The sequence below is a fragment of the Sciurus carolinensis genome, chromosome 1, assembly GCF_902686445.1.
Source record: "Sciurus carolinensis chromosome 1, mSciCar1.2, whole genome shotgun sequence".
In the NCBI taxonomy this organism is placed as follows: domain Eukaryota; kingdom Metazoa; phylum Chordata; class Mammalia; order Rodentia; family Sciuridae; genus Sciurus; species Sciurus carolinensis.
The window spans coordinates 157,804,321-157,820,393 of NC_062213.1; the positions used below are offsets into that span (position 1 = coordinate 157,804,321).

The window sequence follows — 16,073 nt, forward strand, 5'->3', positions numbered from 1 at the left end:
TACCCAAAATTTCTAAATAGTTAATCAGAAAAATCAAAATGATAAGTGTAAAATATTCAGAATTGAATGATAATGAAAACATATCAGCACTTATAGGAAAAACTTATTCCTAAATTGTACTAATATACATTTCTTAGGAGAAAATTTAGGTTAACCTATAAATGTATATATTTAAAAAGGAAGAAAAACTGAAAACTAATGAACTGAGCTTCAACTGGAAAGGTTGAAAAAACAACAGGATGAATCCAAAATAGAATAAATAGTGAAGATGTGAATAGAAGTAACTGAATCAAAAACAAAGTAATAATAAAGAAAAACAACAGAATCAAAAGCTTATTCTTTGAAAAGACTAATAAAATGGTAGGTATCTGGCAAGACTCATTTTTTCCCTAGTGAGAAAAGAAACAGACAGCGTATTCCAAAAGAGGTGGAAAACAGTTCTCTTTTTAATCTGTAGTGAGTAATTTGATATACATGAGCCAAATGCTTCTAAATGTGACCTACAATCTAAATTGAGTGAAAGATTTAAAAACCTATAATTTTGTTGTTGCTACCAAATATTGACATTTTAGTAGATTAAAAGCAGTTCTACTTTTCTCATTGATAGCTTTTCATTCAATTATATAGGTAATATTTTCAGATTATTACATGTCTTCCCATGAAACTTAATAGTGTTTTAATTTTTTTTTTTTTTTTTTTTTTTGTACCAGGGATTGAACTAACTGAGCCACATCCCTAGCCCTATTTTATATTTTATTTAGAGACAGGGTCTCACTGAATTGCTTATCACCTCACTTTTGCTGAGGCTGGCTTTAATTTGCGATCCTCCTGTGCTGCTGGATTACAGGTATGCACCACTGTGTCCGGCAATAGTGTTTTAATTCTGAATAAAAATGGAACATTAACGTTCTTATTTTTCATGAGTTTTTCTCCAGAGAATTTCTTCACCCTTCATTCTTGCTTAATGATATTAATTTGGTTAATTAAAAAAACAGAAGATAGATGCAATGATGTACACTGGTAATCCCAGCAACTCGGAAGGCTGAGGCAGGAGGATCTCATGTTTAAGGCCAACCTGAGCAACTTAGTGAGACCTTGTCTCAAAATAAAATGAAAAGGTCTGGGGAAGTGCTCAGTGGTAGAATACCCATGTGTACAGTTCCCAGTACTACAAGGGCATGCGCCCACAAAAAAGGAGAGAAAGAGAGAGAGAGAGCAAGAGAAAGACTAGCAAAAAAGGAAAACAGAATCATTTCAAGATCCCCATTCACCTTTTAGCCTGCACTTCTCCAATTTGGTCTACAAGTAACTCAAAAATGTTACAAACTAGTATGTGAACACCTTAGACAAATTACTTGAACTTCTGTAGGTGAAGGTTTTCCTCAACTCTTAACTTTTTTTCGTTTTTGAAGCTTGAATGCCAGACTCACTAACTTTATGTTCTTGGATAAGTTATATAACCATTCTCTGCCTGTTTTCTCACCTGTCTAACGTGAACTACCTCACCTGTAAAAGGGACTACCTCAGAGTTATAGTGCGGATTAGTTATTATATATATTTAAAACATTGTTGGACCCTAAATAGTATGTGTTTGTCATTATTTTCATCATTAGCTGTGCTTTCAAACCTTATGCTCTACTGAAAGCTGTTGCATCAGTTAGAGAATGTACTCCCCAGAACCTTGCCAGAAATTTCCAATACAATTCTGAATGTAGTCCAGATTGAGTGATGGTAGATCAATCACCAATGTTTTGTGAAGCTACACTTAAAAGAAACTTAAGTACACAACTTTGTTAACTTATGTATGTATTTAGTAAAGACAAATGACATATAAATTCCATATACCTTTTGGATATGTTAATTGTCTTCTTAAAAAATAGAATCAGGCTAGGGATATAGCTCAGTTGGTAGAGTGCTTGCCTGTCAAGCACAAGGCCCTGGGTTCAATGCCCAGCACTGAAAAAAAAAAAAGAATGAAATGAAATAATTATTAACTAGAAAACCCTTTTACTGATATACTACTTTTTTAATTTCACTACTAGAAGATTTAAAATTACATCTTTCTGTTGGAGAGAGTGAGGAATTTTTCAAGGTACATTGTATTAAGTGATTCTTAGTAAAATTATAGAAACATTGAACTAATAATAGCTCCAGTGCCAGTTGTTGAACAAATGGAACTACGTAAAAATATGGAGGATGAGGAGGAGGTCTCCATTTATACATTTTGAAAAATAGTTTCTGTTGACTCTTTCATTAGTAGTAAAAAGTTTGTTATTCATTTCATTGCATACTTATTTGTTCAATACACACTTATCAAAAGCAAATATATCTAATATATAAATATATCTATCTTTAACTGTACTAATATGTGCCTTTAATACTTGCTTATTATTCATCAAACATGTTTATAAAGAGTATAGTGTTTGTGGTACTATAAAGTAAATAAGTGCAAACATGTTAGAGCTCTAAAGTCAAACCTCCATTTCAATCCAGAGGGAATTTAGGGAATTTTGAGTTAGTTCCATCCCATATCTTCACTTTTACCTCTGACAGCTTATGACAGTAAAAGTTTAGATAAACTATGGCCTTAGATAACTGTATAATATTTTTAATGAGATGTAACCATTTACTTCTTTTATTGTTATCTAAAACAAATACTTTTAACAAATGGTATGCATTAGTAGGTACTTCAGGTTGGATATCCCTTATGTGAAATGCTTGGGACTAGAAATGTTTTACAGTTCTTCAGGTTTTGGAATATTTGCATAGATACTCAGTTGAACATAACTAATGTAAAAAGTCTGTACTCAAAACATTTTAGGTTCTCGGAGCATTTTAGATTTCACATTTTCAGATTAGAGATATTCAATCTATATAAAGATCTTTCCAAGGATTTATAAATGAATATGCATTTAAAGATTCAGATCCTCAAAAAATTTAGGATAGAACTACCATATGATCTTGCAATCTTATATATACTACTAGGTATATATTCAAAAGATATGAAATCAGTATGCCGAAGAGGTATCTGTATTCCTGTATTCATTATAACATTAGTCAAAACCAAGATATGGAATTAACTTAAATGTACATCAGTTGGTGAATGGATAAAGAAAATGTCATATACATGCACACACACAATGCAAAGAAAAAAAAAAAAGAAGGAAATCCTACCATTTGCCACAATGTGAATTAACCTGAGGGACATTTTAAGTGAAATAATTCAGGCACAGAAAAATAAACAGTGCATGGTCTTAATACATAGAATCTGAAAAGTCAAATTCATAGAGCAGAGAGTAGAATGGAAGTTACCAAGGACTGATTCTGGGGAGGGGAGAAATGGAGACATGTTGGTCAAAGGATAAAAATTTCAGTTAAATAGAAGGAATAAGTTTAGGAGATCAGTTGTATATAATGTGGTGATTGTAGTTAATAACAGTGAATCATATATTTGAAAATTACTGAGGAGATTTTAAATGTTCTGGCCACAAAACCATAAGTATGTGAGGAAATAGATATGTTAATTAGCTTGAGTTAGCCATTCCACAATGTATACGTTAACAAAACATCACATTGTATATTAGGCACATGTTAAATAAATAGGTTCTTTTATCCCTCTAGTAGTATTTATTTTACTCTTATATCATTAGGGACTTAACTATTTTCTAGGTATCACCAGTCCCTTGTTAACTTTGAGAAAACAAGAGGAGTGAAATAATCCACCCTCTGGATTAATGTGTCTTTAAAGACCTTAATGTGTCTTTGGCCAGACACAGTGGTGCACACCTGTAATCCCAGAGGCATAGGAGGCTGAGGCAGGAGGATCTTGAGTTCAAAGCCAGCCTCAGCATTTTAGTGAGGCCCTAAGCAATTCAGTGAGATGCTGTCTAAATAAGATACAAAAAAGGACTGGGAATGTGACTCAGTGGTTAAGCCCCTCTAGGTTCAATCCCCAGTATCCCAAAAAAAAAAAAAAAAATCTTTGATTAAAATATTTAATGAAATTATCCATTATCTTGTAAGTTTACTATTTTAACCTAATTATATTATCAAATTGGATTTTCATAGTTTTCTCATTAATATACCAAACCTCAATGGAAATCCTATTCAAAAGATTATTTTTCCAATAAAATATTATCATGTACAAAAAAATACAAGAATAGGAAATGGAAAAACCAAAATAGGACACTTTTTCCTCTCCTATCTCCCTTTCATTTGTCCAGTTTTATTTTCTATTTAAAATTTGACAATCTAAATTCTATTTAAAAATTGAGTTTCTCTCTTAACTGTTCTTTTCTTTATTTCATATATGTAGGAAAGAGAAAAAAATCAAATCACCTCAGTTTAAGTGAAAGAAAGGAATCTACAATAAAAGACAATGATAGGTAAGTTTGTTGTTTTTGAGGTTTCATAGGAAAAGGGTCATTTGTTAAAGTGACAATTTAAAAGAAATCATTTACTTACAGAAATTAATAGTTTATACCTGAGCCGAAGCATTCTTTCTTTTTTTATGGTGATAAATGTCTTGAAAAATTTTATTGGTACATTATAATTATATATAATAGTGGGATTCATTATGCCATATTCATATACATACAGAACTTAATTTTTTGGGGGGAGTACTGGGGATTGAACTTAGGGGCACTCAACCATTGAGCCACATTGCCAGCCCTATTTTATATTTATTTACAGACAGGGTCTCACTGAGTTGTTTAGCGCCTCACTTTTGCTGAGGCTGGCATTGAACTAGTGATCCTCCTGCCTCAGGCTCCCAAGCTGCTGGGATTAGAGACCTGTACTGCCTTGTCCAGCTCAGAATTTAATTTAATCACTTTCATTCCCCAGTACTTTATCTTTTCCTCCTCTCCTCCCTGCCCCTAATTCACTTGCTATGCACTACTAATCTTTCTTCTATTATTAATATATTGATTTGTTCATTATAAAGTGTATGTGTTTATATATATATATATGTATAAAATTCATTGTGGTATATTTGTACATGGACATAGCATAATTTGGTAAATTTTGTTTCTCCAAATGGGAGAGGAATAAAAATAAGGGGAATCTCATTAAATAGAAAGTAAAACAATTAAGTAAAGGAATGAGATCAAAAGGAAGAAGGAGAGAACATGAGGAATGAAATCTACCAAATTATGCTATGTCCATGAAGTATGCTTTCTTAAAGAAATAAAATATTTGTGATATATTTTGATTATGTTCATATAATGGTGATATATGATGCCTTAATTTTAATACTTTCTGAGCCCCATTCTGCCAGCTGATGTATAATAGACCAGTTTAGGGTAAAACACCCATTTCAAATTTACATTTATAGAGAATTAATAAATTGGGAACAGAATGCTAAATACATAGCTAGTTCAAGATGGAGCTAGAAATACAATGAAGCCAGTAGAGTAAGGATCTAGAGGAGCCTGGGGCATTTACATGCCAGCAACCAACTACTTTTACATTGGCCTGCCAGTGATGTCTTTGAATGAAGGCATTATCTGCAGGATACTTACTGCCTATATATCCTGGAAATAATGTTTATATTTTTCTTGAAAAGATTGAAATGAGCAGAACAAGAGGTTAAATGTCAAAGTTGTTCAGATGTTTAGCTTATTTACCATTTCAGTGCCATACCTTATGATGGAGACTGAAGGGTAAAAATGGGGAAAATAAAGTTTCTTCTCACTAGGTGCTCCTGGTCTTATATTGTAAGTTGATAAACCTTCTTCAACTTACAGATTCAGTATGTTTAAAAATGTTTTCTAAGTTATTTGTGTGGGACTCAGATGCATTTTCCATGCAAGGTGTTAAAATTTGTAGTTATAACCCCAGGTAAGATCACAAGTCTATTTATTTTATAATGTAACTGAACTATAGTATTAATCAGTAGTAGTCTGAATTAAAAGATATGAAAAATGAATGCCAATTAAACTACTGTAGGGATGAAGGAAAGAGTCTCTTCAAAGAACCCTCATTGTTTGGAATCTACTGCATCTATCATGATACCTCTTTCTTTGCTCTTAGAAATTGTTTTTCCTAGCCATGCTCCCGCTGGCTCCAAATATTTTCATCTTCCCATCTTCCTTACCCCACAAATATTTTTGTTGTAAATTACCACTCTTCTTCCCCTACTCAAAGTTCTTATTTCCTCCATGAAACTGATCTCCACTAGATAATAAGAGGAAAACTTTTTTATTTAAATTTTTTTGAAAAATAGGCAACATATGTACATAACAAAAAATTGAAATAGTACAAAAGGATATACAGAGAAAGCAAGTAAGAGTTATGAACAAGGGATAATTGTGTATTTGAAAACAGATGCCTGGCAAACCAAATGGATTTCTGATAAAATTACATAAAAGTAAAAGAAGTAAAAGAAGGCAGTGAAAGAGGAAGTGTGTCTGGACAAAAATGATATACCATATAATCAAGCCTGCTGAGTTCCTCCCTGAATCACTCTACTTAAACTATTCCAACTTTTTATAGTTTGCTTCCATTTCTTTCTTATTTTGAACCCATCAATTTGCATAGAACTTGAATTTTTTTAATAGTTTCAATGGTAGTTTGCTTTCAGGTTCCAAGGGAAGAGCACAAACCGTGATTATGGATCAATTAGGAATTTCTGTTTTTTTTTTTTGCAATGCTGGGGATTGAACCCAGGGCCTTGTGCTTGTGAGGCAGGCACTCTACCAACTGAGCTATGTCCCCAGCTCTGTTTATTTAATTTATTAATTTCTTTCAGTATTTGTTTCTGAAGATCCCCATAATTCCATGATTTGGTATTAGAATTAGTGAATTTAAATATAAGCAGAGATTTTTTTAAATATAAAAATGATACATTTTACTTTTTTCTAATTTTTTAATATTATTGAGTCCTTGTGAAGGAGTCATTTTTAGTTTTAGTAATGGATTCTTTTCCTACTGCTTAGAATTTTTTAATATTTTAGAAAACCTCTCTAAAGTTTTGCAATTTTTTTTAGAAAAATCTGAAATTAAACTAGATTTTACATTTGTGGGTTTGTTTTAAATGATCATAACATTTTGTGTTTTGTTTTAGCAATAGTCCCATTCATATTTTTTCCTCTGCAAAATATCATGTAAGCAAGAGAGGTGGTAAAAAATAGAAGCAAGGTACCTGTTTCTAGATGTTTATAAGGCTTCAGTACCTTTGAGTCATTGTTGATATGGTATTTGGTCCATTCTATATACATTTAGAAACTGAGGCATAAAAGATTAACCAGTGCTAATCAATCTCAAATAATAGGAATGCCATTTTATTATGAGAACTTCTTTGATACAATATCTGATATCATTATCCTCCTCTCAAAGTCACTCTGTTCAAATAAAAAGGTTCTTTAAGGGTGTTCAGCAATATTAGAATGAAAATTAAAGGAGTAATATGTTTTAAAGAATACTTTCATTTAGATGGGTTACTATATATATATATATATATATATATATATATATATATATATGTTCCTTTCTCCCCAATTGTGTTTTTTTGCCTAAATATCTGATATCTCCCAAGAAAGATACCACTGTCAATTGAATAATATGGGGGAAATTAGATCTGGAGCCTCACCTCACACTATACATAAAAATCAATTCTAGATGGATTGTAGGCATGAATATGAAAGGTACAAAGAGTAAAAATTTTAGAGGAAAATGTAAGACAGATTTTCATGAGAAAATTGATAAATTGCACTATTTAAAAACTTCTTTTCATAAAAAGAAACTCACTAGTAATTTTTAAATCACTCCTCACCCCATTCTAGTAATGTGACTCTTTATTGCAGGACTACAAAATTTCAACATGACTTCACTCCCTGAACAGTTGATTTTGTCCAGTGGTAGGCACCTAGCCCAAGCCCACTCACAAAACCTAGTCAATTAGTTATACAGGATTTAGAAAGTTACAAGAAGGAAGAGTAGGACTATTTCTCAGATAATGATCTTAAAGCAAAAACAGTTAGTGGGAGCCATGTTCTTCACCACATAGAGGAAACAAGTTTGCAGTGGTGGTCAGAAAGCCATGCCCAGAGAGAAATGAGAGAGTCCTATTTATCTTCTCATTTCTTCTGGTTGTCCTGAAACCTGGCTGAATCTTATTATTCCTTCAATTACGGGAGATACACTAGTATTCCTGCCATAAATCCCTTTTTGCCTTAAAGTTAAATAGGTCTACATTGAGTCATTTATTGACAAAAGAAGTTGAATACATTAAATTACTTCAGGGTTTCTCAATCTAAGCACTATTGACACTTGGGTTAGGTAAATTTTTGTGGTAGAGGCTGTCCTATGCATTATGAGATGAGCAGCAGCAGCATCCCTCTCATCAATACTTGTCATAATTAAAATGCCTCTAGACATTGCCAGATGTTCCCTGGAGAGCCACATAACCCTCTGTTGAAGATCACTGGGTTACTTAAATTCTTGAGTCCTAAAGAAAATAAACCTATTCAATTTGTGGTTTAACTCAGTATTTTCCCAAACATATTTGACTGTGCAAATCCCATCCTCCCACCCCCTTTCACAGAATTTTGAGTAGTCTGTAGAACTCAAAGTGTGGGGAAAAGTGGATTATATAACCTGATACTTGATATCATCAACGAACATATAAATGTCTCTAGGGTTGGTTACTTCCAATGCTTGGTTTCTTCCCAGGTCTTTGATTCATACAATATGGGAAAGTTAGGTCTCAGTTTATGAACCCCAGATTAGTACTGATCAAATTTTGAGAAAACAAATTAAATGATGATTTGTACTTTTATTCAACAAATATATATTATATATTGATTCAAATATTGTGCCAAATGCTAGGACTACACAGATTAATAAAATCTGTTCTGTTCCTTGAGGAGCTTATTGTCTAGAATGGGAAATACACACATAAATAAATTATTAGAACAACCACATGTGTTATGATGGCCAGCATGACCTTCAGATATATCTAGCTAGTTCTTCAACAAAACCAGACTTTCAAAATATAATTTAGAAAGTAGGGTGCTTTTAAACTACGTCCTTTTTTTAAATATTTTTTTTAGTTGTCAATGGATCTTTTATTTTTTATTTATTTATATGTGATGCTGAGTATTGAACCCAGGGCCTTATACATGCCAGGCTCTACCAAGGAGCCACAACTCCAGCCCCTAAAATACATTCTTAGTCAATCAGAATAGATCCATTTTCTGATAGAACTCAGTAAATGTTTATGATGAAAGTAAAGAAAAATGATGACAAACAAGTTTCTAAATAAATTTATTTTTGAAGATTAATAATCATTCACAGTACTTCTGTGTAAGAGTATTGTCTGGCAGTAAGATTAAAATTATTTTAAGAATTCCAGCAAGGGGACCAACCACAGTGACACAGGTCTATAATCCCAGCGGTTCAGGAGGCTGAGGCAAGAGGATCTCAAGTTCAAAGCCAACCTCTGCAATTTAGTGAGACCCTAAGCAACTTAGGGAGACCCTGACTCAAAATAAAAAAATAAAAAGGACTGGGAATGTAGCTCAGTGGCAAAGTACCCCTGGGTTCAATCCCTGGTACCAAAAAAAAAAAAAAAAATAACACCAAGGGATATGTTCTAGTCAGCTCTTTCACTGACTAAAAAAAGTCTGACCAGAACAATTTTAAGGGAGGAAAGTTTATTTGAGGGCTCATCGTTTTAGAAGTCTCAGTCCACAGACATCTGGCTCCATTCCTTGGGACTCAGGTAAGGCAGGACATCATGGCAGAAGAGTGTAGCAGAGGGAAGCAGCTTACATGATCAGGAAGCAGAGACTCCACTTGCCATATACAAATATATACCCCCAAAGCCATGCCCCAATGTCCCACCTCCTCCAGCCATACCCCACCTGCCTTCAATTATCACTCAATCAACCCATTAAGTGATTAATTCACTGATTGAGTTAAGGCTCTCATAACCCAATCATTTCTTCTCTGAACCTTCTTGCATTACCTCACATGTGAGCTTTTGGAGGACACCTCACATACAAACCCTAATAGAATATAAGAAAATACTAAACTAATTTCTAATAAATTATTAATCTAAGTTCTTCTTATAAAATTGTTAACATATGTTACAGAAAAGGAGGAAATCAAACCCCAACTTCCAGCCAGTAGCATGGTCAAAGAGGGAAATTACCCTGCCCTGGAATACATTTTGTTTGCAGTACATCATTTATTGTCCAAATGAGAGAATTTTTTATTTAAAAAATGGAAAGAATTTCAGCAAAATGTTGTTCTGTGAAAATATTTGACTGTGCAAACTCCCTACCATACCGTTTTCACAGAATTATGAGTTCCATAGAACTCAACTATGGATAAAATTGTATTGTCAGTGGCTAATAGATGTATCATTTTAATTATATCTTTTACTTTCTTAATTTTATTTTTAATTTCTACTGTAAGATTCATTAAAAAGTTGAATATCCTAGTATTTAAAAATTTCTATTTTGATTATATGAAAAGGTTAAATGCAATATAAATTAAATAAAAACATTCCTCAAATTATTTTTATAAATACATTCTTATTTAATCCAACTGTAACTCAAATATATACACATTTATGAAGTAGAGTCCATAAAGAAAAGATGCTTTACTGTAAACTGAATTTCCCCCCACTAAACTGTCTACAGATGTCTTCTCTTATCAGCTTAGAGAATTTTTTTTGAACTTTAGATTTTGAAAATAATTCCAAATTCACAGAAAATTTGCAAAAATATTACAATGAAGTCCTGAACCCTTCCTCCAGATTCACTAATTGTTATTTTGTCAAGTATACTTTCATTCTGTGTCAGGCATGTATATATAACAAGTACTTAGGGTTTTTTTTCTGAATATTTGAGAAGTTGCAGAAATTCTCTTTCAACACTAAATCCTTCAGTATATATTTCCTAAAAATAAAAAGAATACTCTTCATTTAACTGTAACACAGATATGAAAATCAGGAAATAACACCAATACAGTTAGTGTTATTTAATATAGTCCTTATTCACATTTTATCTGTAATATTCTTTACTTCAGTTTTCCCCCTGATTCAGGATTCAATCCAATATCACACACTGCATAATAGAAGTTTTCTCTAATCTGGAACAGTTTTTTAGCCTTTCATTGCCTTCTCTGACAATATTCTTAAAGAGAGTTCAGAATGTTTTCTGTATATTGCTCTTCAATTTAGTTTGTTTAATGTTTCTTCATTATTATAGTCAGATTGTGCACTTTCTGATAACAATATTACGGAAGTATGCTGGATCCTCAGTGCATACACAGGTAATGTTTATTAGGCTTACCTACTATAAAATTAAGCATTTTCCCTTTATAAGTAATAAGTACTTTACAGGGAGGTACTCTGAGATATTTCACCCAGGAGCTTTAGCACACATTGATACTTCTTGCCTAAGTCAGTTATTACTATAATGGTTGCATAGTGGTGATTTTCAAACTCCGTCATTCCTACATTTATTAGTTGACCTTTTGCTAATTGGCCTTAGATGCACGGGTTCATAGTGATACAGGGGTTTTTGTTGCTTTCCTCCTTTTCATATTTCCATCTCTTCTTAAACAAATCTGTCTTCTAAGAACAGCGATATATTTGCACATTTGCTTACCCCTACAACACACAAAATAGTTCCAGAACTTCTACATTTATGGCACTGCCAAAACCCAAATTCCTAAGCATTCAACATTTGTTTGTGGGCTTTTTTGACTTTAGATTGAAGGTATATCATCATATCACTTTGTTCAAAAATTGCTTGCAAGGCTGGGGGTGTGGCTCAGTGTTAACTTGGAGAATTCTAAATGTAAGAATTCTCCCATAAGGAAAACACACTTACATGTTCTAGATTTTTTTTCTCTTTTTAGAAACAAGCAGTTAGTGACATGTCAATACAGCCCATTTGTAAACAAACACCTACACATTAATATTTTATGTGAACTTCTATACCCTTTATGTTCTGCAAGGAAAATATATAATTCACTGCCATTGGCTTTTCTTCTTGCCAATTTGCTGCTGTTGCTGGCACTGCTATGAAAACATAATGATGACTATTCTTCTGTAAGGTTTATTTTCATTAAACTTTTATTTTCAGATAAGTATAGATTCACAAGGCATTGTGAGAAGTAAAACAGAGACCATGTGTATCCTTTTCCCAATTTCCTGACATGATAACATCTTACAAAATCGTAGTGTAATATCACAACCAAGAAATTGGCATTGATGTGATACACCAATCTTACTCAGATTTCCTCAGTTTTACATAAACTCATTTGTGTGTTTATTTAATTCTGTACAGTGTTCTAACTTGTAAATTTTTGTATCCACCATCCACCACCACAATCAAGATACAGAACAGTTTTAATACCACCAGAATCCCTCCTACTTTTCAGGACTTATTTTTAATCACTGGTTTATTCACTTGTAAACAGAAGAGTAACTTTTTTAGATTTTTTTTTTTTTATCTGTACTAGTCCATATAAAATCTTTAAAATAGTAAGGAGGGGCTGGGGATATGGCTCAGTTGGTAGAGCGCTTGCCTCGGAAGCACAAGGCCCTGGGTTCAATCCCCAGCACCACAAAAAAAATTAAAAAATAAAAAAATAAAATAAAATAGTAAGGAGTTATGCCAGTACTGATTTTTGGTTATTGTTACTATTTTTTATGTATCCAACTTAATTGTGACAAGTAAGCACTGGTCAGTATTCTGAGTTTCTCTTTACTGAATTTTAAGCATTTAATCATGCATCAAGAATATTCTTATAGACCACTTTCTGCATAAATGAGGGTATTAAGAAATAAGTTAGTTGAGAATATTATCAAAACTTAGGATGAAAACATAGTTATGCCTGTATTCTATAGGTGAGCAAAGGCTAAGAGAAAACCCAATGTTTAAAAGAGACTTGTTTTCAACTATTTAAAAATTTTGACATGGAGGACTTAAAAGCCTTCTAAAGATCAGGAACAAGACAGGGGCACCCACTTGGACATTGGTATTCAACATCATACTTGAAATTCTACCCAGAGCAATTAGATAGAAAGGTAGGTAGATGAGGAAGAAAGGAAGGGAAAAAGTAAAGAAGGAAGGAAGAGCATATAAATTGAGAAGGAGTAATTAAAGTGATTTCTCTGTGCAAATGACATGATGTGGTATGTAGGAAATCATAAGAATGCACAGGAAGCTACTAGCTAATAAGCTATATCAGCAAACCTCAGGGTATAAGAATTACACACAAAAGTCAGTTTTAGGGACTAGGGTTATAGCTCAGTGGTAGAGCACTTGCCTAGCACGTGTGAGGCACTCGGTTTGATTCTCAGCACTGCATATAAATAAATAAAATAAAGGTCCATTGACAACTAAAAAAATTTTTTTAAATCAGTTCTATTTCTACACACTAATGAACAATTTGCAAAGGAAATTAGGAAGCAATTCCATTTAGTAGCATCTGAAAAGATAAAATACCTAGGTGAAAAACTTGTATACTGAAAACTACAAAGCATTGCCCAGAAAAAAGAAAAAAAATTAAAGATGTAAATAAAGGAAAGACATCCTGTGTTCATAGGTAGAAACAGTTAATATTGGTAAGATATTAATTCTACTCCCAAAGCAATCTCCAGATTCTGTGCAAACCCTATCATTTTTTGCAGAATGATTAAATAGCATTTTTTATAGAAATGGAAAATTCTGTCCTCAAATTTATATAAAACTGCAAGAGACTCCCAAACAGACTTTAAGAAGAACAAAGTCAGAGGACTCACACTTGTGGTTTCAAAACTTAATGCAGATCAAAACAGTATGGTATTGGCATAATACACACATAGAGCGATGGAATAGAATTGAGAATCCAAAAATAAACCCATACATCTATGACCAGTTGATTTTTTTTTTCTTTTGACAAGGATGCTGCATCCATTTAACAGGGGGGGAAAATAATCCCTACCTCATATCCTGTCTAAACATTAACTCAAAATGGATCAGTAATCTGAATATAAGGGCTAAAACCATTTATAAAACTCTTAAAAGAGTGGCAAATCATGACCTCAAATTGGCAACAGATTCTTAGAAAATTATGCCTAAAACACAGTTGACAAAAGAGGAAATAAGTAAGTTGAACTTTATCAAAATTTAAAACGCTTCAAAGTATACCACCAAGAAAGTGAAACAGCAAACCACAGAATGGGAAAATATGTTTGGAAATTGTGTATCTGGTGAGGGTTAATATTCAGAATAGGTAAAGAATCCTACAACTCAGTAATAAAGACAACCCAATTTTAAAAATAGCAAACATTTGAATAGGTATTTCTTCAAAAAAGATATAAAATGGCCAATAAGCACATGAAAAGATGTTATACATCATTAACCATTAACAGACTGCAAGTCGATACCTTACCCCTACATGATGGCTGTTTACACAAACAATGGAAAATAATAAGTGTGGCAAGGACATGGAGAAATTGGAAAATAGTCTCACAGTTTTCAAAAAAGTTAATCAGGCTGGGTGTGGTGGCACATGACTGTAATCCCAGTGGCTCAGGAGGCTGAGGCGGGAGGATCACAAGTTCAATGCCAGCCCTAGCAACTTAGGCTGTAAGCAACTTAGTGAGACCCTGTCTCAAAATTTAAAAAGTAAAAATAAAAAGACTGGGGAAAGCACCCCTGGGTTCAATCCACAGTGCCAAATGAAAAAAAAATAGTTAAATATAGAATTGTTAACCATCAGTTTCACTCCTTGGTATATGCCCCCCCCAAAAAATATAGAAAATTATGATTCAGATAGATATTTGTTCATTCAGGCATTTTTCACAGTACCCAGTAGATAGAAACAACCCAAAGATTTATCACTAGATGAATGGATAGATAAAATGTGATAGATACATGCAATGGGAGATTACTCATCATTAAAAGGATTGAACTCCAGATACGTGCTACAAAATGGGTGAATTTTGCAAATGTATAGACCCATAAGGACATGTTTTGTAAGGTTCCAATTATATGTAACATTTAGACTAGACAAATTCAGAGACAGGAAGTATACTTACTATAAGTTAAGAGAGGCTAGTTGGAGTGGGCAAAGGGAGTTACTGCTTAATGGTTAAAGTTTTTTAAAATGAGTGCCTTGAACTTTGAAAGCACTAAAAAAAAGCTCAGAATACATCTGAGGAGTTTTTAAAAGGAGAATAACTGTTTTGGTTTGGACCTGGAATGTCCCCAAAAGCTCATGTGTTACCAATATAGTCTCCAATGCAACAAGGTTCAGAGGAGGGATTTTAGGTAATGATTGGATCATGAGGACTTTCACACTGATTAATCCATTGATAGCTCAATGGACTATTGGGAGGTGGGACCTAGTTGAAGGAAGTATATCACTGGGGACATGCCCTGAAAGGGTTTGTCTCCCACCCCTTCCTCTCTGCTTTCCCTGGCTGCCCTGAGCTGAGTAGCTTTCTTCTACCACATCTTTCCACCATGATATTCTGCCTCTCCTCAGGCCCAGACTAGTTGAGCTGACTGACCAGAAACTGAATCCTTTGAAACTGTGAGCTTCTTCTTTTACAAAGCTAAGACATTGATGAAACAATTTAAAGTTAAGAATGGAAAATAATTGAAAAGGGTCAAGATAGAAAAACATACAACTGAAATAGAATGATAGTGTTAAAAGTCAAGTTATAGCCTGTCATTGTGGCTCATGTGTAATCCTATCTTCTTGGGAGGTTGAGGAAGGAAAATCGCAAATTCAAGGCCAGCTCTGAGCAACTTAGTGAGATTCTGTCTCCCATTAAATTTTAAAAGGGCTAGGGACATAGGGCTCAGAGGTAGAGTGCTTGCCTAGCATGAATGAGGGCCTGAGTTCCATCCACAGTACCACCTAAAAAGAAAAAAAAAAAAAAAAAAGTCAAATTGCACATGACTTGAGACTTTCTTCAGAAATTAATAAAGAATTAAAAGCATGAGTAATGGCTACATCCAGGGTCTTTTATTTGGCTGAAGAATCTAAATTCAGTGTTCTTCATAATAAGAACTTTCTCTGAGGAAAAAGAGAATTCTGGATTTTAATGACACCTTTTT

General features: G+C 33.3%; 1 protein-coding gene and 1 non-coding gene across 2 annotated transcripts in view; both read left to right on the plus strand.

Moving 5' to 3' along the window:
- The window catches only part of Itgb3bp (integrin subunit beta 3 binding protein), a 57,527-nt gene that overhangs the window by 22,493 nt on the left and 18,961 nt on the right, over positions 1-16,073 (plus strand). The window contains exon 4 of the mRNA XM_047566272.1: positions 4,316-4,385. Coding sequence (XP_047422228.1) covers positions 4,316-4,385 — 70 coding nt within the window. The remainder of the gene's footprint in view (positions 1-4,315; positions 4,386-16,073) is intronic.
- Positions 12,515-12,588, plus strand: Trnap-cgg (transfer RNA proline (anticodon CGG)). The gene has a single exon. It is a non-coding gene; the product is annotated as a tRNA-Pro (tRNA).